Raw genomic sequence first — 22,449 nt, forward strand, 5'->3', positions numbered from 1 at the left:
GCAGCCATGTGCGGTTGCTCTACACACTGCCCGAGCATCTCCAACTACACTTCCCAAGATCCTCAGCCAACGGGCAGCTCGGGCATCATCGCCCAGCATGCAGTGCGTCTGAGAGTCAGCAGGTGGGTGCTGGAGCATCCAGGCTCATAACGTGTCTCCCTGACAACCACACAGCTTATGAAGGGAGTGCAGACCCAGGTTTGGCATGCAGGTCATGCTGAGTGAGTCTTACCCTGTCCTTCAGTATGCGACACTTTACAAAGGGACAGACATACAGACACAAGTTGGAGCCAGAGTTCTGCCATTACTTACCCCAAAGGAAAACAGTGACCAGCGTAACACTTAAATGCTAAAGCTAATTGCTTTTGAGACATTCTGAAAAGGATTTATATATCTGTATCATTTATATACTTGGCAGGCTATTCCATGCAGAGAGCAGTCAATGTGTGGAACAGCCTGCCTGGTCACACAGTACAGGCAGAAACTCTGGGGATTTTCAAGACTAGACTTGATACAGTGTTAGATACTATCTAGTCCGTAGGCAACCAGAGCACTAATTTAGTCAGGAAAGTGGCGAGCATTGTTGGGCTGAATAGCCTGTTCTCGTCATTATGTTAAGTTATGTTATGTAATAGAGAGAGAGAGAGAGACGGACTAATAGGCAAACATACACATACAATGGACATGTGGCTAAAATACATATTGATTCAGTAAATATTAACCAGGATCATGTGTTTTGAATCACAGCATTACAGTTGGCATTTAGCGTTAAGTAGAAAAGGTGCTAACCACTTTGTCGTCCTTGTGTTACGCAGTCCCAGTGGCAGTGACGCGTGAGAAACACGGTGTGAGGGCATAAAGAAAGAGAAGAAAGAGCAAGAAGAGAGTGAAAAGAGAGGGAGAGAGAAAATAGTTAATTTACACAAGACCTTGCCAGAAACAGACGGGAGGTGAAGAGAGGCTAGAAACCCATACAAACTCTACACATGCAAATATTTCAAATAAATTGCCCTTTTATAGATAAAATAACCTATTTTTGGGAAGCATTTTACATCTTGTAATAAAATTAATTTTAGAGTATATTTGCCCATTTCAGATGAGAAACATCAGCGATGGTGGTGGCCGGGAGAACGGACTCAGGGAGAATGCTCTGTCAGCAATAACAGCCACGAACAGAGCGCCAGCATGCAGAAAACTACTGTTCATGGGTGGGACATGCCTGAGGACCAAAACCTCCATACACAGCAAGTCCTGTGTCAGCTCTGAAAATACACTTAAAGTGGTAAAAGAAGCACTTCCACTTCCTCAACCGACAAACTGATTCAAAAAGCTGTTTAAAGGGAAATGATCACTATCCCAGTTCAGTGGCACATCTTTTGCCATTATACCACCTGCACGACAGTATTGTGGACTGCAGCTTCACAACAGCCAGTCCCCATAATAGCATTCATATTCCCACTCATCTAACTAGCAATTAATGGATTCATGAATTAATAGGTTCATATGGATTATTGTGTGCTAATTAATGTTTCATATTCTCCCTTCACAAGGCCTGAGGGATAACTGGAGATGGTACATAGTAGTGAGAATATTACAAAATTATTCTAAAACATTCATGTAAAAAACAATGCAGGTGCCTGCTAGTTCTGGTATTTGTTATTGGCAGGTAACTGTGTGTGTGTTTGTGTGTCCATGTGCCCATACGTATGTGTGGGGTCTATCCATGCACTGAGCCAGTGCCTTCACAGAACAGACCACACAGTATTTCTATCCCCACAGTGTGGGGTCTTATCCATGCACTGAGTCAGTGCCTTCACAGAACAGACCACACAGCCCCCCACTATCACACTTGTAAGGAGACAGTAAATAAAGTGAAGTAAAAATCATCTTCATTCAGACCTGTCACTGATATGAAGCTGCCAGCCTCTCCAAGCTGCTTGCTAGTTCATTCCCCTCTGTTCAAACCTCAGAGCTAAAGGCTGTAAAATCACACGGCTAAATATTTTTCCATTTTATGAAAGCAGTAAAACTACTGGTGACACAGGAGAGAACACAAAACGTGTTTGGGGATAATGGCAAAACTCCATGTGCTTTTGGCAAGAGAAAAACAAACAGATGATGAGCTTATGAAGCTGAGCACTGAAGAAGACGAAGAAGAAGAAGAAGAGTATAATGGATGTGTTCAAGTACCCAAATAAAGTTGTTAGTTCACTGTTACCTTGCTGTCACTGTGTTATTTTCTCTGTGAACAGGTGCCCTGATTCATAAGCAATAATGCAGTCACTTAATGTGAGTCACAGGGTTCTACCATACATACACTGCGGCCATGAAGATTTTAAAGAATGCCAGCATGCTCATTTTAGTGGTGGGGCAGATAACTAAACACCAAAAGGCAGAAACAAGTCATCTACAGCATGTAAACGTCCAGTTACCTGCCTGTTTTATCGTACATGTTTTATTCATAGGTGACATTGTTGCTATAGTAGCAAAAGAAAAGAAACCCTGATTAATAACAGTAGTTCAGAAGCTGTATAGTCAGCAGTATTATCTGTGTACATTTCCACACTGGAGTTTGTATTTCCTGTTTCCTTTTACCTTCTGGCACAGTCATCATTCATGAGCTAATCTTCGTGTAGCGCGAGTGCAGCACTAACATGTCAAACTGCCTGTTGGTCACACTCTGAGTTCTTGTTATTTTTGAATTTCTCTTGTCATTTTGAAGGAAAACTCCATTTTCTCCTCTCAGGGTGTTTTTTCATGCGACATCACGTGCTCAAATAAAAAAATAAAAGCGAACAATAAATACGCCTGGGCCTATCCAAAAGCACCGGGTACAATGTGGAGAACAGCAATGGAAAGTGCTAACTGCAATAAATAAATCAAATGTTAAAACCGCTGCGCTGAAATTGCTTTAGTTCACGTATGTATTCGCTGAAAAATAGCGCGCTTTGGCGTTGGTTATTTTAGCATCTCCGGCAGCTTGTGGCTGGCGTGTGCACGCAGGCTGAGATCTGCACAGATTGCGCGGTAGCAGCATGGTTTCCTTACAGAACCGATCTGTCGCCCTCGCGTCCCCCCTCACCTGCGGCGCGCGCTGCTGGGCAGAGCGGAACTTCAGCAGTGTGTGCCAGCGTGCGCCAGCGTGCCCAGGACAGCAGGAGGGGCTGCGCGCGTTCATTACACTCGAGCAGAGTCGCATCGCGCGAACGGGATGGGGCGTGTTCCTTACGAGCACAGTATTTCCGTTTTCTTCTACCGAACGCGTTTCACTAATTCTAAACCAAAAAAAAAACGTTAATGTCGATACTTCACACAAAGCAAGTTGCGCGTGTTAGCAACCGCACCTCCAGTTAATAAGTCTCGTGTTGTCTTCGTTATTGGCCCCCAACAAGCACGTCCACCTTTCCCTAATCCACACTTCAAGGCCAGCCGTTCTGTTGACTCATTTACCAGGGCTCGTTATGAACAAACGATCATTAGCCCCCTCCCCCACGTTCCGAGGAAGCTGCCTCCAAGGGAGGCAATCATTAAATATTGAGCTCCAGAGGATGGAGCTCTCTCGCTATTTGAGGTGTTCTCCTGTAGCCCCCCCCCCCTCCTCCCCCCCCCTTCACACGCACACACACACACCCCAGCCCTGCTGTGACTCCACTCCAGCCACGACCCCCCAGGTGGCGATGTGGCGGACCCCCCCGGATGCCCGCGCAGTCATGTCCTCTCTAATGCCTCATTAACCTCTCAGCTCTCAGCGGTGCTGTCACCCCTCCACCCTAACTGCCCCACCGCTATTACATCATCCTCAGCACCTCCGCTAACAGCTCTGCTCTGTGCTCGCAGGGGCACTAGCCTCTGCCCCCGCTAACAGCTCTGCTCTGTGCTCGCAGGGGCACTAGCCTCTGCCCCCGCTAACAGCTCTGCTCTGTGCTCGCAGGGGCACTAGCCTCTGCCCCCGCTAACAGCTCTGCTCTGTGCTCGCAGGGGCACTAGCCTCTGCCCCCGCTAACAGCTCTGCTCTGTGCTCGCAGGGGCACTAGCCTCTGCCCCCGCTAACAGCTCTGCTCTGTGCTCGCAGGGGCACTAGCCTCTGCCCCCGCTAACAGCTCTGCTCTGTGCTCGCAGGGGCACTAGCCTCTGCCTAACAGCACCAGGCCAAAGCTCAGCCTGCTCTAGCCTCTGCCTCGCTGCCTCTAGCATAGCACTAGCTATCTGCCAGTAAAATATCCCCTCAACGCTACAGGACCACTCTTATTCACAGAGAGAAACAGCACAGCCAAGACATGGTTAACATTTGGCTTAAGGAATTGCAAGAGGGAAGGCAACATTTTAAATCAGAAAATAAGCCCAGTGTTCAGAGTTTTGACTTAAAGTCTCATCCAACAAATCTATCGAATGGCTTTCAATTGAGGGAATGAAAGGAATATTGCATCCGTCAAAAGGAAAGCACTCAAACAAATGTTCCGTAGTGTACATTTTGGCCAAGTTTTATTATCACGCCGGTTAGCCAGCTAGCTAGCCTAGCTAGTCTGTGACATTTCCACACTCAACAAACAAGAACAGAAGCATCTCCCTTTTCTTTAACAGTCTTATTAGGGTTCACCAGTACAAGGCCCATTAACAGAAAATTCAAGCACCCAAAATGTGTGCATTCAATCAAATTACAGTGTACCATACCCAGACAAGGCATATTTATTTCACAGGTTATGTCTGTAAGATTCTCCGCCCAAACACAGTTTGCACCTGTAGGCTCCTCAAACCAGGGACACTGTTCTGCATCATCCAAGCCTTCCTTTTCTCTTACCTGAAGAAACTCATTTAAACATCTTCCTTTTTTCCACAGTACAATGTTTGACATTATGAAAAACAACATAAATATAAAAGGCTAAAAAGCTCAAATATAAAAAAACATAATAATAATAATAATAATAATAATAATAACAATAATAATAATGCATATCTCCAGCAAACATTATTCTCTATAATTATCACATCTAGTTTGCATTGCTGGCACTGTGATGTTATGGCCCTACTGAGCTGAACACTGTGTACGGACTGAGTGGCCCTACTGAGCTGAACACTGTGCTGAACACTGTGCAGGGACTGAATGTCCCTACTGAGCTGAACACTGTGTACGGACTGAGTGGCCCTACTGAGCTGAACACTGTGTACGGACTGAATGTCCCTACTGAGCTGAACACTGTGCAGGGACTGAATGTCCCTACTGAGCTGAACACTGTGTACGGACTGAGTGGCCCTACTGAGCTGAACACTGTGTACGGACTGAATGTCCCTACTGAGCTGAACACTGTGCAGGGACTGAATGTCCCAACTGAGCTGAACACTGAGCTGAACACTGTGCAGGGACTGAGTGGCCCTACGGAGCTGAACACTGTGCAGGGACTGAATGGCCCTACTGAGCTGAACACTGTGCTGGACACTGTGTACTGACTGAGTGGCCCTACTGAGCTGAACACTGAGCTGAACACTGTGCAGGGACTGAATGTCCCAACTGAGCTGAACACTGTGCAGGGACTGAATGGCCCTACTGAGCTGAACATTGTGCTGAACACTGTGCAGGGACTGAGTGGCCCTACGGAGCTGAACACTGTGCTGAACACTGTGTACTGACTGAGTGGCCCTACTGAGCTGAACATTGTGCTGAACACTGTGCAGGGACTGAGTGGCCCTACTGAGCTGAACATTGTGCTGAACACTGTGCAGGGACTGAGTGGCCCTATGGCGCTGAACACTGAGCTGAACACTGTGCAAAGACTGAATGGCCCTACTGAGCTGAACATTGTGCTGAACACTGTGCAGGGACTGAATGGCCCTACTGAGCTGAACATTGTGCTGAACACTGTGCAGGGACTGAATGTCCCAACTGAGCTGAACATTGTGCTGAACACTGTGCAGGGACTGAGTGGCCCTACTGAGCTGAACACTGAGCTGAACACTGTGCAGGGACTGAATGTCCCAACTGAGCTGAACACTGAGCTGAACACTGTGCAGGGACTGAATGGCCCTACTGAGCTGAACATTGTGCTGAACACTGTGCAGGGACTGAGTGGCCCTACGGAGCTGAACACTGTGCTGAACACTGTGTACTGACTGAGTGGCCCTACTGAGCTGAACATTGTGCTGAACACTGTGCAGGGACTGAGTGGCCCTACTGAGCTGAACATTGTGCTGAACACTGTGCAGGGACTGAGTGGCCCTATGGCGCTGAACACTGAGCTGAACACTGTGCAGGGACTGAATGGCCCTACTGAGCTGAACATTGTGCTGAACACTGTGCAGGGACTGAATGGCCCTACTGAGCTGAACATTGTGCTGAACACTGTGCAGGGACTGAATGTCCCAACTGAGCTGAACATTGTGCTGAACACTGTGCAGGGACTGAGTGGCCCTACTGAGCTGAACACTGAGCTGAACACTGTGCAGGGACTGAATGTCCCAACTGAGCTGAACACTGAGCTGAACACTGTGCAGGGACTGAATGGCCCTACTGAGCTGAACATTGTGCTGAACACTGTGCAGGGACTGAGTGGCCCTACGGAGCTGAACACTGTGCTGAACACTGTGTACTGACTGAGTGGCCCTACTGAGCTGAACATTGTGCTGAACACTGTGCAGGGACTGAGCGGCCCTACTGAGCTGAACATTGTGCTGAACACTGTGCAGGGACTGAGTGGCCCTATGGCGCTGAACACTGAGCTGAACACTGTGCAGGGACTGAATGGCCCTACTGAGCTGAACATTGTGCTGAACACTGTGCAGGGACTGAATGGCCCTACTGAGCTGAACATTGTGCTGAACACTGTGCAGGGACTGAATGTCCCAACTGAGCTGAACATTGTGCTGAACACTGTGCAGGGACTGAATGGCCCTACTGAGCTGAACATTGTGCTGAACACTGTGCAGGGACTGAGTGGCCCTATGGCGCTGAACACTGAGCTGAACACTGTGCAGGGACAGGCATAATGAGGGTCTGCTGTACTGAGGAGCCGGATGCAGCCCTAGCAGGAGCAGCGCTCCTTCATTGCAGCAGCAGTCAGCATGAAGCTAACGACCAATTTACTATGATTAGTGATGTAAAATAGGCAATTACACAATCACTATAAAAACAGCCTATCAGTGCAGACAGCAGCACACACATCACAAGACACATCAAGCACTACACACTGTCAGGCCCAAGTCAGGAACACACACGAGCAGAGTTCAATTAAAATTGTATATATATATATATAAAGAGCTCCATGATGTTTGGCACGACAACACATTTTTTGCACATGTGATTGTGCAGATTTAATCACATGCGACATTACTGAGCTCACCAGTGCTCTATTTCTTCTTAATGATATTCCAAGCAGTTGATTAGCCTATGTCGCTGACTGTTTTTCATATTTCTCAGACTCATACTGGCTTACTAGATGTTCATTAGCACAACTCTGGTCCTTATGTTGAGAAACGCCAATAACTGACTCCAAAGGCAATCAGAAGCCTAGAATCAAGACTAGATACTGAAAGCTCTTTTATACCCACACTGAGGAAGCACCTGACTAATCAGAAACACTGGTGAAGTTATTTGTCCCAAACATTATAACACCGTGAAATGGGGGTATGTATGATAAGCACTGTTATTTCTACATGGTGAAAACAAAAGGTATTAAAGAGCCTTAAATAAAAGCTGAGAGTGTGAACTTTAACCATATGTAAATTGTTTGATTACAAATCTAAATTATGGAGTACAAAGCCAAATCATTGTGCCAAACATTATGGCATATATATATATATATATATATATTACTGAATATATATTTTGAAATATAACCACCATTTGACTGCAAATTATACTTCAGTTAGAAATGTATTCAGTTGATGTTTATTTATCTTTTTTTTAAAGGTTTCTACTTTTCCTAATATTCTGTTTAAATGACAACGCAAATGGGGATGGTGAATTAGAAATAGAGCCTATTACCTAACGGACAGTTTTATTAAAACTGAGAAAAGTAGGATAACAGACAGATTGACATGCATATGCTTAACAAACATGAGAATGAAAATAAAATCTTGTTATGCTTTCCCCCTTTTCTTTGAAATTTAGAATGACCAACCGTATATACTGTTATACTACTGTGAAATATATTATCCGGGGTTTGAACCAATTACATTTTAATTTAGTCAGCTGAAATTTTTTTTTATTGAAATTCAATTCACAAATTTAAAATGGGGCATTTTGCAATGAATTGAATTGAATTTCAATTGATTTCCTGAATTGGCTGAATTGAATTGATATTAACTCCAATCCAGACAATATCATTTAGAATATATTGCAGTGATATATTGCAGTGATGTGTTGCTGTGGCATATTGCAGTGATATATTGCAGTGATGCGTTGCAGTGATATATTGCTGTGATATGTTGCAGTGATATATCGCAGCGATGTGTTGCAGTGTTATATTGCAGTGATATATTGCAGAAATATGGTGCAGTGATGTGTTGCAGTGTTATATTGCAGTGATATATTGCAGAAATATGGTGCAGTGATGTGTTGCTGTGGTGTACTGCAGTGGAATATTGCAGTGGTGCGTTGCAGTGATATATTGCAGTGATGTGTTGTAGTGATATATTGCAGTGATGTGTTGTAGTGATATATTGCAGTGTTATATTGCGTTTGCGCGCAAGCGCAGAGAGGAGGGTGTGTGGGCCTCACGTTGTTGGCGCGCAGAGAGACACGCCCACCACAGCGGGCACAGAACTTGGTCTGGCAGTAGGAGCAGAGGTGCCCGCAGCCGTCGGCGAACTTGGTCTTGTGGCAGATCCCGCAGGTGGGGGCGTCGTCCTTCTGCTGGCCCGGTGGACGCCGCGTGTCTTCGCCGATCCGCCGCACCTGATCCTTGTAGCTCTCAAACTGCTGGTGCAGCCGGCTGGTGGCACAGAGGGGAGGAGGGGGAGGGGGGGGAGGCTGTAAGTCACCATAAGCCTCGTAAGAGATGAGCATTTGTCAAATCCGCCGATACCGTTACTTTACATACGGGCCCGAGCTGTAATGTCTGTCTAACCTGTCACATCTATCACAGTCAGCAGGTCTCACAAGATGATATGCAGCCTGTCCCCACAGCCGGGCGACACACCCAGGCCTTATTTTACACCTCAGGCCCACCAGCCAGCATCTCATTTACCTGACTGCCTGGTAACAGCATTACTTACAGAGCACAGTGCATGAAAGTGAAGTGGAGTAGCAGCCCTGCTTAGTGCTCAGTGCTCAGTGCTCAGTACTCAGTATTCAGTGCTCAGTACTCAGTGCTCAGTGCACAGTGTTCAGCGCTCAGTGCACAGCTCTCATTGCACAGTGCTCAGTGCTCAGTACTCAATGTTCAGGGCTCAGTGCGCAGTGCTCGGTACTCAGTGCTCAGTGTGCAGTGCTTAGTGCACAGTGCTTAGTACTCAGTGTTCAGGGCTCAGTGCACAGTGCTCAGTGCTCAGTACTCAGTGTTCAGGGCTCAGTGCGCAGTGCTCAGTACTCAGTGCTCAGTGTGCAGTGCTTAGTGCACAGTGCTTAGTACTCAGTGTTCAGGGCTCAGTGCACAGTACTCAGTGCAGAGTGTTCAGGGCTCAGTGCGCAGTATACAGTGCTCAGTACTCAGTGTTCAGGGCTCAGTGCACAGTGCTCAGTGCTCAGTACTCAGTGTTCAGGGCTCAGTGCACAGTGCTCAGTGCTCAGTACTCAATGTTCAGGGCTCCGTGCGCAGTGCTCAGTACTCAGTGCTCAGTATGCAGTGCTTAGTGCACAGTGCTTAGTACTCAGTGTTCAGGGCTCAGTGCACAGTACTCAGTGTAGAGTGTTCAGGGCTCAGTGCTCAGTGCTCAGTACTCAATGTTCAGGGCTCAGTGTTCAGGGCTCAGTGCTCAGTGCGCAGTGTTCAGTACTCAGCACTCAGCTCAGCTTGAGTCCAGGTGTCTGTGAGTGTGAAACTCAGCCTGGAGCAGTTTGGCCACTCCCACAAGGCTGTGTCACCTCCTCCCTCTCCGCCAACAGCCACTAACCCTCACCCTAAACCTCACCCTCACTCTAACACTAACCCTCACCCTCACCCTCACCCTCACCCTAAACCTCAGCCTCACCCTCAGTCTACCACTAATCCTTACCCTAAACCTCACCCTCATCCTAACTCTCACTCTAACACTAACCCTCATCCTCACTATAACCCTCACCCTCACCCTAAACATCACCCTCATCCTAACCCTCACCCTAACCCAATCATGGATATATCTGCCATCTCTGCCTTAAAGGATTTATATTCACATTTAACAGAGTGAAAATGCCCTCTCCTGTGTGTCTGAAGAGAGGCATTTTGAGACCCTGTACAGTAATGGGGCAGTTCTTGCTCTGTACAGCAATGGGGCAGTTCTTGCTCTGTACAGCAATGGGGCAGTTCTTGCCTTGTATAGTAATGAGGCAGTTCTTGCTCTGTACAGTAATGGGGCAGTTCTTGCCTTGTATAGTAATGAGGCAGTTCTTGCTCTGTACAGCAATGGGGCAGTTCTTGCTCTGTACAGTAATGAGCAGTTCTTGCTCTGTACAGCAATGGGGCAGTTCTTGCCTTGTATAGTAATGAGGCAGTTCTTGCTCTGTACAGTAATGAGTAGTTCTTGCTCTGTACAGCAATGGGGCAGTTCTTGCCTTGTATAGTAATGAGGCAGTTCTTGCTCTGTACAGTAATGAGGCAGTTCTTGCTCTGTACAGTAAAGGAGCAGTTCTTGCTCTGTACAGTAATGGGGCAGTTTTTGCCCTATATAGTAATGAGCCAAGTCTCCACACCGGAGAGAAGATGAAATTTGCTTAGTAGAACAGACACAAATCATAATTCTGTTCGGGGGCCAAATACCACAAGACACTCAATGCTAATTAACGAAGGGTCGGACCAGGGTGAGAACTATGAAGCTTCATCTAGCATGGTGGGCGCTTCTTCTCAGAGCAGTTGGTGAAGATGAAGAGAGCTCAGGCAGGGAAGACTGTGAGATGAGAGAGCTGAAAGGACGAACTATACATCACACACTCAGTCTCACAGTCTGCTACTGGTGAAGAGGAGACACCGGCCTTCCTCAGCTGAACGGCTAAAAACTGAGAATATTTCACTATTCCGGCATGACTCAGGGCTGCTCTCAGAGCAAGCCTCTCCTTTCCTGCAAATGTCAGAGCTACCAGGGTCAAAGGTCAAAGGTCAGGAGCCACGCATTTCCTGAATTCAATGATTAAAAAAAAACAACCGATAACATGGTCTAAAAGAGAAACTATATTCTGAATACGTAATTGTAACCACCTCAATATTCAAACGCAATAAATAGTGTGTCCAAGTGCATTACAACATGCCCACGGATAATACTGAGAAATGTACTGTGTGAAAAATCACAGCAGAATATACTTGCTAAAATGATATGTAGCTGTGAACCAAATTCTAAAATAAACTCTTCTTCTGTGGTAACAGTGACATATGTGGCAAAGAAGTCCTGCCGGATGTAAAAAAGAAAAAGGATATGCAGATTCACTCAATTAAAACAGAATACCCACATAAATCAGAAAAAATAATATATGATACACAAGATTGCACACAAAACAGCTTTACTTTATTTAGCCCCCAAAATGCACACACGCAAACACACACAAACACACGCAGACACACACACACACACACATTGTTTTTTATACCAGGAACAGACCTGCACATTTTATGAAATGTAAATAAAGAGTGGTGTGCGCACAAAGGAAGGCGACGCTAGCGTAGCACGTCTCATAATTAAGGCATGCAGCAGCCTTAATTAGCACAGCCACATGGCTGAGCTCTGCACACAAAGTCATCTCCAGAGATGGGGTCCTGATTGGGGTCAGCTGGGCCTCAGTGTGCAGGGACATACAGGGACATACTGTAGGGACATACAGGGCCATACAGGGACATACAGGGACATACAGGGACATACTGTAGGGACATACAGGGACATACTGTAGGGACATACAGGGATATACTGTAGGGACATACAGGGACATACTGTAGGGACATACAGGGACATACTGTAGGGACATACAGGGCCATACAGGGACATACAGGGATACACTGTAGGGACATACAGGGACATACTGTAGGGACATACAGGGACATAATGTAGGGACATACAGGGCCATACAGGGCCATACAGGGATACACTGTAGGGACATACAGGGACATACAGGGACATAATGTAGGGACATACAGGGAAATACTGTAGGATCATACAGGGACATACAGGGACATACTGTAAGGTAATACAGGGACATACTGTAGGGTCATACAGGGACATAATGCAGGCACAAATCAGAGAGGGGAGAGGGGTACGCTGGGAAGGGGAGAGGGGTACACTGGGAAGGGGAGAGGGGAACGCTGGGAAGGGGTAAGGGGTATGCTAGGACGCAGTAACAGAAGCCTTAACCCACTGACCAGACAACGAGCAGCAACAGCTGCCTTTATTTAACCACTGACTAGACAATGAGCAGCAGCGCCTTTAACCCACTGACTAGACAATGAGCAGCAGCGGCCTTTAACCCACTGACTAGACAATGAGCAGCAGCAGCGGCCTTTAACCTACTGACTAGACAACGAGCAGCAGCAGCCTTTAACCTACTGACTAGACAAGGAGCAGCAGCAGCAGCCTTTAACCCACTGACTAGACAACGAGCAGCAACAGCAGCCTTTAACCCACTGACTAGACAACGAGCAGCAGTAGCCGCCTTGACTGACAATAGGCCACAGGCACAACTGCCTCCTGGCCTGAGTGTGATCAGCACTGTCCATGGCACCTGAGCTGCTGATTGGACAGCTTGCTGCCTCATACAGGGGCATCTGGGCTTCCGATTCCACAGCTTGCTGCCTCATACAGGGGCATCTGAGCTTCTGATTGGATCACTCACTACCACACACAAGGGCATCTGAGGGTCTGATTGGATGACTCACTACCAGATACAGGAGCATCTGAGGTTCTGATTGGACAGCTCACAGCTCACTACCACATACAGGAGCAGCTCTCTGCTCCTGTGCTGCCTTAACCAGCATCACAGAACACAAAGACCCTATCCACAAACCTTCAAAAACACTGAAACCCAAGGAGAAAGACCTAATGAGCAAAAACAGAAAAAATAAATAAAACACAAAAAAAAATGCAAACCGGAAATTTCCATCCTCACATGGAGGCCAGAACTCTTTAGATCCAGGTCATGAATTTGGGTTTTTGGAACGGGCAAGCAAGCGTGCCACACCGTGAGTGGAGCTGACACACATTACGACTGGACAGCGGCAGAACCAATGGAATCTCAGGACCAGAGATTTGCACCATGCGCCGCGAATCGCACGGTGTGACAAATATGACATCACAGCGGTTAAAGGAATCCCACCAGGAAAAACCCATCTTTCCCCACAGCTAGAACAGAGCTTCAGTGCACTGCTGCATCTTTGTGAAACAGATTTTCCCACAGGCTGTATTCACATTGATTTGCATTGACATTGTAATTTGCATAATGCCTGACCTCATAATATGCATTGCACTCATGCTGTAATACTTATTTGTGGAACTGCAATATCGCGGCGGTTACATGGCTCTGTAAAGCAGGCTGGGTTCACCCATATAGGGGATTAGCTCTGTGACCCACACATCAAACGCTCTGCTCGTCCACCTCAGTCCACCCACAGTCAGGCTCCTCCCATCCTGACAGCTGGAGCTTGCACCTGATCAGGCTTAAAGAAAGACACTAACTGAGGTCTCAGGAAAGGGAGTCACTCCTCTTCTGGCTTGCATTCACCAGATGCCCACACACAGGGACAAATCAGCACAGATGCAAACTCACTTGTACCCACGTACGTACATTTGGTTGCTTGAAATGTTGTGACGCTTCTGCCGGAAAAGATGTTTAAAGTGTCAGCACTTTTCATTCCAACATACATGAAGCACCGTATGTAAGGTGTATGACATACGCTTTAATAAAATGCTGTTCTCGCACTGTTGTAGTGGGTTTAAGACTTATTTCACACAGACAGAGCCCCAGTACAAAAAAGAGCCATGAAGCTCTCAGCAAATGTACGTTTTAGAGAACCTTGTCATTCAGGGGGCAGGATGAGACAGGAAGTTGTCGAGGGAGCATGAAACAGGAAGTAGGCTTTACAGGAAGCTTAGTTCACAACTAGCATTCTAGAAAATGGCTGTTTTTTTCAATTCTGAAAGATAGGGCCATTTTTGAGCTGGCTGATGTGAGTATAAATCAGGTTAATACTGGAGTGAAAATATTAAATAAAATTGTATTTGATTTGTATGCCACTTTGACGGAGACAGAGTCAGGAAAACAGGAAGTGAGGAAAGAGCAGACCCTGACCCGCTTAAAAACAACTAAGATGTTTTTTTTTTTAACTGCCAAGAGGAGAGAAAGCTCAGGATTTATATGTGGTTACTGCTACTGTACAAAAGCAGAAAAACTCACAGAACCTTTTTTCTTTTACATTCACCATCATCATCATCATCATCATCACTTTTTTCAGCCAGTAGACAAACACTTTGTTCAAGAAACTTGATACTTTAGCTACTTCAACTAAATCCACGGCAAAATCCCATTAACCTGCCATATCTGGCAAATTGTTCCAATCCAACAAGTCTAATTTGCCACCAAAGATCTCCCTTTTGAAATCTTCGCCCCATGTTTGCACTTATGAACCTGTTTGGTGCTCTTGACATTTCAGGTTGAGCTGGTGTTTTATTTCCTTTATTTCCGAAACAAGATCCTCTTGTTGCAGTTAGGGTTAGGGTTAGGGTTAAAGTACACCCAGGAAAAGTGCTTAAACTTTCCTGCACTGTCTGTGAATAAAATGCAGGCAACTAAGCTTTCTGATGTCCATGACTCACCTTCAAATTGATTTCCAAAAGCATATGGAAATTAATTCAATAAAACCACAGGAAAAAAGTGTGAATGAAATGGCCAAGATAATCGCTCTGCATCAATTTTAAAAATTAAGCGCACTATACAATGCAGCCAAAAGCAAATGATTAATGACTTAAAACTAAAATCATATAATGAATGGAAAACTGAAGGGACAAAGAGGTGTTTGGTTATTAGCAAAATGGAAATGTCTCGGATGAGGCCAACTTTAAGATGTATGGCTCCAGCTATGCAGGCTTCGCATGGGGCAGTAGCCATTCGAGGACCAATGACAAAATATAGATTGTTCCGGAAGTCCCAGAGAAACCAAATCCCCCCCACCTGTCTGGTCTTCTGCTTTCAGACCGTTCAAACTGATTAGGCAAAATTTTGCTCCCCAACTCTTCCCAAGTAACGCCAAATACCAGTTAATAAAACGATTAATCAATAAAGTGTTTAAATAACATGCTAAAGTGACAACAAATATGGAGTCTCTTTAACAAAACAGGCTCTATCTCCTCAGCAGAATGCTAGCCAGACCACAGCCTGTCCTGCTGTGTGTACTTGGGTATGAAGCTGCGACACTCTAAACATGGGAAGGGGCAGCAGACAGTAGGCCCCTCTTCCTGTGGTGTACTGCCCTTAGCTTCAGCTCAGAGCTCACAGCGAGACAGCTTCAGCATTATTCCTCCTGGGGTCAGTAGGGCTATTAGCTTCCGCTCAGACCTCACAGTGAGACAGCTTCAGCATTATTCCTCCTGGGGTCAGTAGGGCTATTAGCTTCCGCTCAGACCTCACAGTGAGACAGCTTCAGCATTATTCCTCCTGGGGTCAATAGGGCTATTAGCTTCAGCTCAGACCTCACAGTGAGACAGCTTCAGCATTATTCCTCCTGGCCCTGGGGTCAGTAGAGCGTTCAGGCAGTGCCTCTTACCCTTCTACTTTCCCGGCCACTCCCCTGGCCCCTGTCTGTAGCCCCTCCCCTGGCCTATCTCTGTAGCCCCTCCCCCGGCCCCTCACTGTGCTGCACCCTTCCCCTCCTCCCTGCAGGACAGCCAGGGTGCAGAATGAGCCCCAGTCAGACAGGCCAGGGCCCTCTATGAAGAGGCTGTCCCTGGGAGCGCTGTGTTTGGCTCCTCCTCTCTCTCTGGGGTGGAGCTGTGTTTGGCTCCTCCTCTCTCTCTGGGGTGGAGCTGTGTTTGGCTCCTCCTCTCTCTAGGGGTGGAGCTGTGTTTGGCTCCTCCTCTTTAGGGGTGGAGCTGTGTTTGGCTCCTCCTCTCTTTCTGGGGTGGAGCTGTGTTTGGCTCCTCCTCTTTAGGGGTGGAGCTGTGTTTGGCTCCTCCTCTCTAGGGGTGGAGCTGTGTTTGGCTCCTCCTCTTTAGGGGTGGAGCTGTGTTTGGCTCCTCCTCTCTAGGGGTGGAGCTGTGTTTGGCTCCTCCTCTTTAGGGGTGGAGCTGTGTTTGGCTCCTCCTCTCTAGGGGTGGAGCTGTGTTTGGCTCCTCCTCTCTAGGGGTGCAGATGTGTTTGGCTCATCCTCTCTGGGGGTGGTAGCTGTGTTTGGCTCCTCCTCTCTGGGGGCAGTAGCTGTGTTTGGCTCCTCCTCTCTAGGGGTGCAGATGTGTTTGGCTCATCCTCTCTGGGGGCAGTAGCTGTGTTTGGCTCCTCCTCTCTAGTGGTGCAGATGTGTTTGGCTCATCCTCTCTGGGGGCAGTAGCTCTGTTTGGCTCCTCCTCTCTGGGGACAGTAGCTGTTTGGCTCTGCTTCTCTAGGTGTGGTGCTGTGTTTGGCTTTTCCTCTCCGAGGACAGTAGCTGTGTTTGGCTCCTCCTCTCTGGGGGCAGTAGCTGTGTTTGGCTCCTCCTCTCCGGGGGTAGTAGCTGTGTTGGGCTCCGCCTCTCTAGGTGTGGTGCTGTGTTTGGCTCCTCCTCTCTAGGGGTGGAGTTGTGTTTGGCTTTTCCTCTCTGGGGGCAGTAGCTGTGTTTGGCTCCTCCTCTCTGGGGGCAGTAGCTGTGTTTGGCTCCTCCTCTCTGGGGACAGTAGCTGTGTTTGGCTCCTACTCTCTGGGGGCAGTAGCTGTGTTTGGCTCCTCCTCTCTGGGGGCAGTAGCTGTGTTTGGCTCCTCCTCTCTGGGGGCAGTAGCTGTGTTTGGCTCCTCCTCTTTAGGGGTGGAGCTGTGTTTAGCTTCGCCTCTCTGGGGGTAGTAGCTGTGTTTGGCTCCTCCTCTCTGGGGGCAGTAGCTGTGTTTGGCTCCTCCTCTCTAGGGGTGGAGTTGTGTTTGGCTCCTCCTCTCTGGGGGCAGTAGCTGTGTTTGGCTCCTCCTCTCTGGGGGCAGTAGCTGTGTTTGGCTCCTCCTCTCTGGGGGCAGTAGCTGTGTTTGGCTTCGCCTCTCAGTAGCAGTAGGTGTGCGTGTAGCACCATATGGCCCAGCAGTGCAGACTGGCTCTCTCTGGCACAGTCGCTTCTCGCCTCCGCTCTGCCTCTCGCTTCACTGGCCACGCCCGCACACCTCCCTCTCACCTCCTGCACACTTCCTCTCACCTCCCGCACACCTCCTCTCACCTCCCCACACCTCCCTCTCACCTCCCATACACCTCCCTCTCACCTCCTCACATCTCCCGCACACTTCCTCTTACCTCCCTCTTACCTCCCTCTCACCTCCCCACACCTCCCTCTGACCTCCCGCACACCTCCCACACACTTCCTCTCACCTCCTCTCACCTCCCCACACCTCCTCTCACCTCCCTCTCACCTCGCAGATGGGAAGTGTGATGCTGCTTCAGCCACTTGTACACCTCCTTCAATACTACAGCTCTTTTTTTCTCCTTTGGATTTTCTCTTTCCCTTCCTCTCACTCTCACTCCTCTCTCTCACATACACACTCATACTCTTTCACATACATACACATACCTCTCTCTCTCTCCTTCCCACTCTCCCCCTCTCTCTCTCAGCAAATGTTGCCACACAGCACTAACTCCACCCCACTCCCCCCCATGGAGCCGCACCTCCCCAGCTTTAACCCCGCGCTCACCCAAACAGCCTACAGCCCAGGGATCCAGCTCTGTCATTCTGAACTGAGGACCGAGGAGCCTGCCTCCATTCTATGACTCTTTCACAGTGCCTAACTGATAATCACATTCACCACGGAAACCCAGCCAAAGCTTAGCAGCGCCTGCGTCAGTAAGGCAGTGTGGGTTTTATTAAAAGTGGACTCGATCACAGCCAGCAGGCTCAGTCTAAGCCCTGAAGGCAGATCTTTCCGGCTGGCGGGCTAAGGCTGTGGGCTAGCCTGTCTGTGTAATCTCCACACTAATGGCAGGCTCTGCCCGGTGAGGTGCGATGATCTGGGAATGCCTCACGAAGCTCCTGTTCAGAAATCCCTGGAAGCAATTTCCCATGTTTGAGAAAGAGTGTCACGTGACCTCTTGCGGCCCTCCCACAGGATGGATGGGGAATAAGAAGCAGGCAAAGATGCCCTCAATATGCCAGGCTTCTCACTGCTGTCTGGGGACCACTGCTGCCTCCTACTGCTCCCGTGCTCTTAAAGGGACAGTACTGCTGCCTCCTACTGCTCCAGCACTCTTAAAGGGACAGTACTGCTTCCTCCTGCTGCTCCTGTGCTCTTAAAGGGACGGTACTGCTGCCTTCTGCTGCTCCTGTGCTCTTAAAGGGATGGTACTGCTGCCTCCTGCTGCTCCTGTGCTGTTAAAGAGACAGTACTGCTGCCTCCTACTGCTCCCATGCTCTTAAAGGGATGGTACTGGTGCCTCCTACAACTCCCGCGCTCTTAAAGGGACAGTACTGCTGCCTTCTACTGCTCCCATGCTCTTAAGGGGACAGTACTGCTGCCTTCTACTGCTCCCGCGCTCTTAAAGGGACAGTACTGCTGCCTTCTACTGCTCCCGCGCTCTTAAAGGGATGGTACTGCTGCCTCCTGCTGCTCCTGTGCTCTTAAAGAGACGGTACTGCTGCCTCCCACTGCTCCCGTGCTCTTAAAGAGAGTACTCCCTTTCTCACTCACCGAAGTCTGACACAAAGAACCAGTACACTCTCCCTCTCTGCATCTCAGACACACACACACACATATACACACATTCCCTCTTTCTCTCTCTCTCTATCGCTCTCTTCTTCTCCGTCTCTTTCACATTCAATTTCATTCAGTTGGCTTTAATGGATATGCATAAATATGATACTTAATGGACATACATAAATATGCCACTTAATGATGTCAATAAATATTCCCTTAAATATGGCATATTTTGCTGAAATTATTTTAAATAACTGCTTGTAAGAATAACCTAATGTAACTACGACACGAATAATACACAAGTTTAAAAAATGCAATGATTTGTAAACGCTCTTTAACTGGTTAGCGTTTCTCATGGCCTCTTCCTCGTAATCTCCCAGAATGCCTAAGGAGGCTCAACATAAAGGACACAGACACACCCAATGGCTCAAGTTTGATTCAGCCTTTGGTCTCTGTTTGTGGCGAAATGCTCTTTAATTAATGGCAGCATTTCGTCCTTCTTGACTTTTAAAAATCTCTGGAATCAGGTGGGCAGGGAACTGTCCGCCATCCCGTAAACTGCGGAGCTCAGTTTGGGGTGCGCCCCCCCCCCCCCCCCCCCCCGCCGAGGTGTCCGCGGCAGCGGTGGAAGACCTTCCCCCCCCCCCAGCCGGGAAAACACCGGCTGCCTCGGGAGGACGGGACGGGCCCGCGAGGCACCGCCGGAGGGCCCGGTCCCTGCCCCTCCCACATCAGCGCCGCCGCGCCGCTAATTAGCGGCCCTATAAATACCGCCCCGGGAGGCACCGCTATTCCCGTCCCGTCAGCTGACTCCTCTCACGCAACCTCGCCGGAGGAAAATAAAACACCCCGTCAGATAAGTCAGGAAATGCAAATTAGCCAGGAACAGGAAACCAGAAGTGACTGGAAAAAAAAAAAAAACCCATCACAACTCCTGATGGCGGTGAGACAGATGGCTGTACTGACTGCGTGAAAGACACACACAATGATTAAGACTACCCTGCTATATTCCTGCAAGCCCGACTGTTTTTGATAGAGCTTCTACAAATTCCCAGGGCGCACTGGGAAATATAGTACTGGTATATACTGTAATTATTTCCTTATTCAAACATAAAGGAGTCGCTTTGCCTCATACGAGTACCTTTGGCTTCACACAGACAGGGAGATGCGCATTAAGATTAAGATCGGTGCCAGTACAGAACTAGATATTAATTACATGCCTGAGGAAATACACCAAGGTGTGCACACTGCACAGATATTAGGGGCAGGCCTGGCAGCCCCGCCTAAAGACAGCCTTTCACAGCTCTTAGTGAAGCAGGCAGAGCCGTGGCACATCGGAGAGCGGGACCTGCGGGTTCACATCCAGCGCGCGCAGAGCGACAGGCACTTCCTGCCACAGCCTGCGCTCCCGTACAGCTGGGCTCAGTGAATTAGCGGCTGTATCAATAAGAGGCCTAATCTTTAATCCCGCCGCAGGCATCAGCAGCGGGCCGATAACACCGGCCTAATTTCCCTCCTCTCTGTGTTTGCAACAAAACAACTCCCCTGAACACACCGGATAAAAATACAAATAACACCACACAACAGCGATGGAGGAGATAGCCCAGCAGGTCATGTGCTCCGGGTCTCCTTGGGGAGGGGGGGGGGGTGGTGAGAGAGAGGGGGAGGGAGGAGGGAGAAGAGGAGGGGGAGAGAGAGAGAGAGAGGGAGAGAGAGAGAGGAGAAGGGAGGGAGAGAGAGAGCGGAGGAGGGAGAGAGAGAGAGAGAGAGAGAGAGAGAGAGGAGAAGGGAGGGAGAGAGAGAGAAGGAGGAGGGAGAAAGAGAGAGAGAGGGAGAGAGAGAGGGGAGGTGGAGGGAGAGAAAGAGGGAGAGAGAGAGAAGAGGAGGGAGAGAGAGAGCGGAGGAGGGAGAGAGAAAGAGAGAGAGAGAGAGAGAGAGAGAGGAGGAGGGAGAGTGAGAGAGAGAGAGAGAGAGGAGGCAGGAAGAGACAGATGGAAAGCACATCCGAGCCAGCAGACTGATGGCTAGCCAACAGTTCACATAAGTGGATGCAGAGCTCCTGAAACAGGGCTGTCCATATGGCTTGGCACCCGCACCTTCAGCCTCTCCTCCACGTCATTACCGCCCGAGACAGACTACATATAAATACAGCTCCCGTCCATTACGTGCGTGTACGCGTGCACATACAACGCCCTGTCAGACAGAACAGAACATGTCCCTCATCGCAGAGTTTCCCAACCTTTTTTTTTACAGAATCTCATGGCACACCACTCTCAAAAGAAAAAACACGCGAGCGACGTACTGACGTTGATGTGACGTGCCAACAGTAGGCTTAAATGTTCTTTTGGGGTTTTAATTAAGCGATATGCATTTTAATGACATTTATTTTGGATTTTGGTGAATGAGATTTGTTCATTTAAGTTTTTTAAATTCATTTGAACATTTTTTTAAAGGATTTTTCACACGGCACACATGACCTCGCCTGACGGCACACCAGAGTGCCGCAGCACAACAGTTGGGAATCGCTGCCTTATCGTACTTATCATCTTTAGAAACTCTCTCTATCCTGAAGCACTGTCTTTGTCTATGCATCGAAATGCACACATCATTGCCGGCAAATGTCCCTCATCGCAGACTAAACATCAAATCATATGAGTCTGTGGATGCAAAACATCCAATCATTCACCTCATCAAAGATCAAAAATCCCACGATTTATCATGGAACTTATCATTGGTTACATGTGAGTCATACATCTGTTCTCCTATCGAATATCCCAGTCACTATTTGGAACTTAGTATTGCTAATATTACTATGTGTCTGAACAAGGGAAAAAATGTAAAGCCAGCTTCATTTGCATAACTGCGAACTTTTAAGCTCTGCCGCGTTTCTCCGGCTAGGACGCTGCCGTTGATGTTCTCGTGCGCAGCTCCGCGCTGCGCTCGTGTTTTCAGAACAGAGACAGGCAATAAATAAGAGCGGGCCGTTAAAACCTGAGGAAATGAGTCCAAATAAATCTATAAATACGGTTTGGGAGTGATGTGAGAGGCGTCAGAGCCGTAGGAGTGAACCGAGCGAGGAGCCGGTGTGAGCGCGGGGGAGGGATGCCGCGTTCCGAAGCGCTCCGCGAAATCACGGCCAGGACCGCCGGTTCAAACTGTTTATTTTTTATTGTGAATGTTTTTCTTGTTTCAACGACGCACAGTGCTCGGGGCGTTACGATCGCGCTGGACATTCCGTTTTCGCGGACTGGCCCGGTCACAGGTTGGATGTTTCGTAACCAGCACCCGCCGTGTGAGTTTCCGAACCCTCGTCCAAACAAGCTGTTTACCCGCCTCCCTCCCTCTCTGTACCGCTCTCTCCCTTTCTCCGTCTCAAATTCCTATTCCAATTTCAGAAATAGATTCGCATGATTATAGAACGTGTGATGCAATACATAATAATGACATTAATAACAACAACCCCCCAAGCCGAAAAAAGAAAAAATGTTACCTCCCCA

The 22,449-nt window shown here is 48.2% G+C and overlaps 1 protein-coding gene across 9 annotated transcripts in view; it reads right to left on the reverse strand.

Annotated features, from left to right (window-relative positions):
- Positions 1-22,449, reverse strand: part of LOC118217999 (regulating synaptic membrane exocytosis protein 1-like) — a 107,903-nt gene that overhangs the window by 65,186 nt on the left and 20,268 nt on the right. For 7 of the 9 annotated variants that reach the window (XM_035400287.1, XM_035400289.1, XM_035400286.1 and 4 more), the window contains exons 3-5: positions 8,711-8,924; positions 790-801; positions 233-253 (exon numbers count right to left, since the gene is read on the reverse strand). In XM_035400287.1, the coding sequence (XP_035256178.1) occupies positions 233-253; positions 790-801; positions 8,711-8,924 (247 nt within the window). The remainder of the gene's footprint in view (positions 1-232; positions 254-789; positions 802-8,710; positions 8,925-22,449) is intronic. The other 2 variants (XM_035400288.1, XM_035400290.1) reach the window with 2 other exon arrangements.

Source organism: Anguilla anguilla, chromosome 18 (assembly GCF_013347855.1).
Source record: "Anguilla anguilla isolate fAngAng1 chromosome 18, fAngAng1.pri, whole genome shotgun sequence".
Lineage (NCBI taxonomy): Eukaryota > Metazoa > Chordata > Actinopteri > Anguilliformes > Anguillidae > Anguilla > Anguilla anguilla.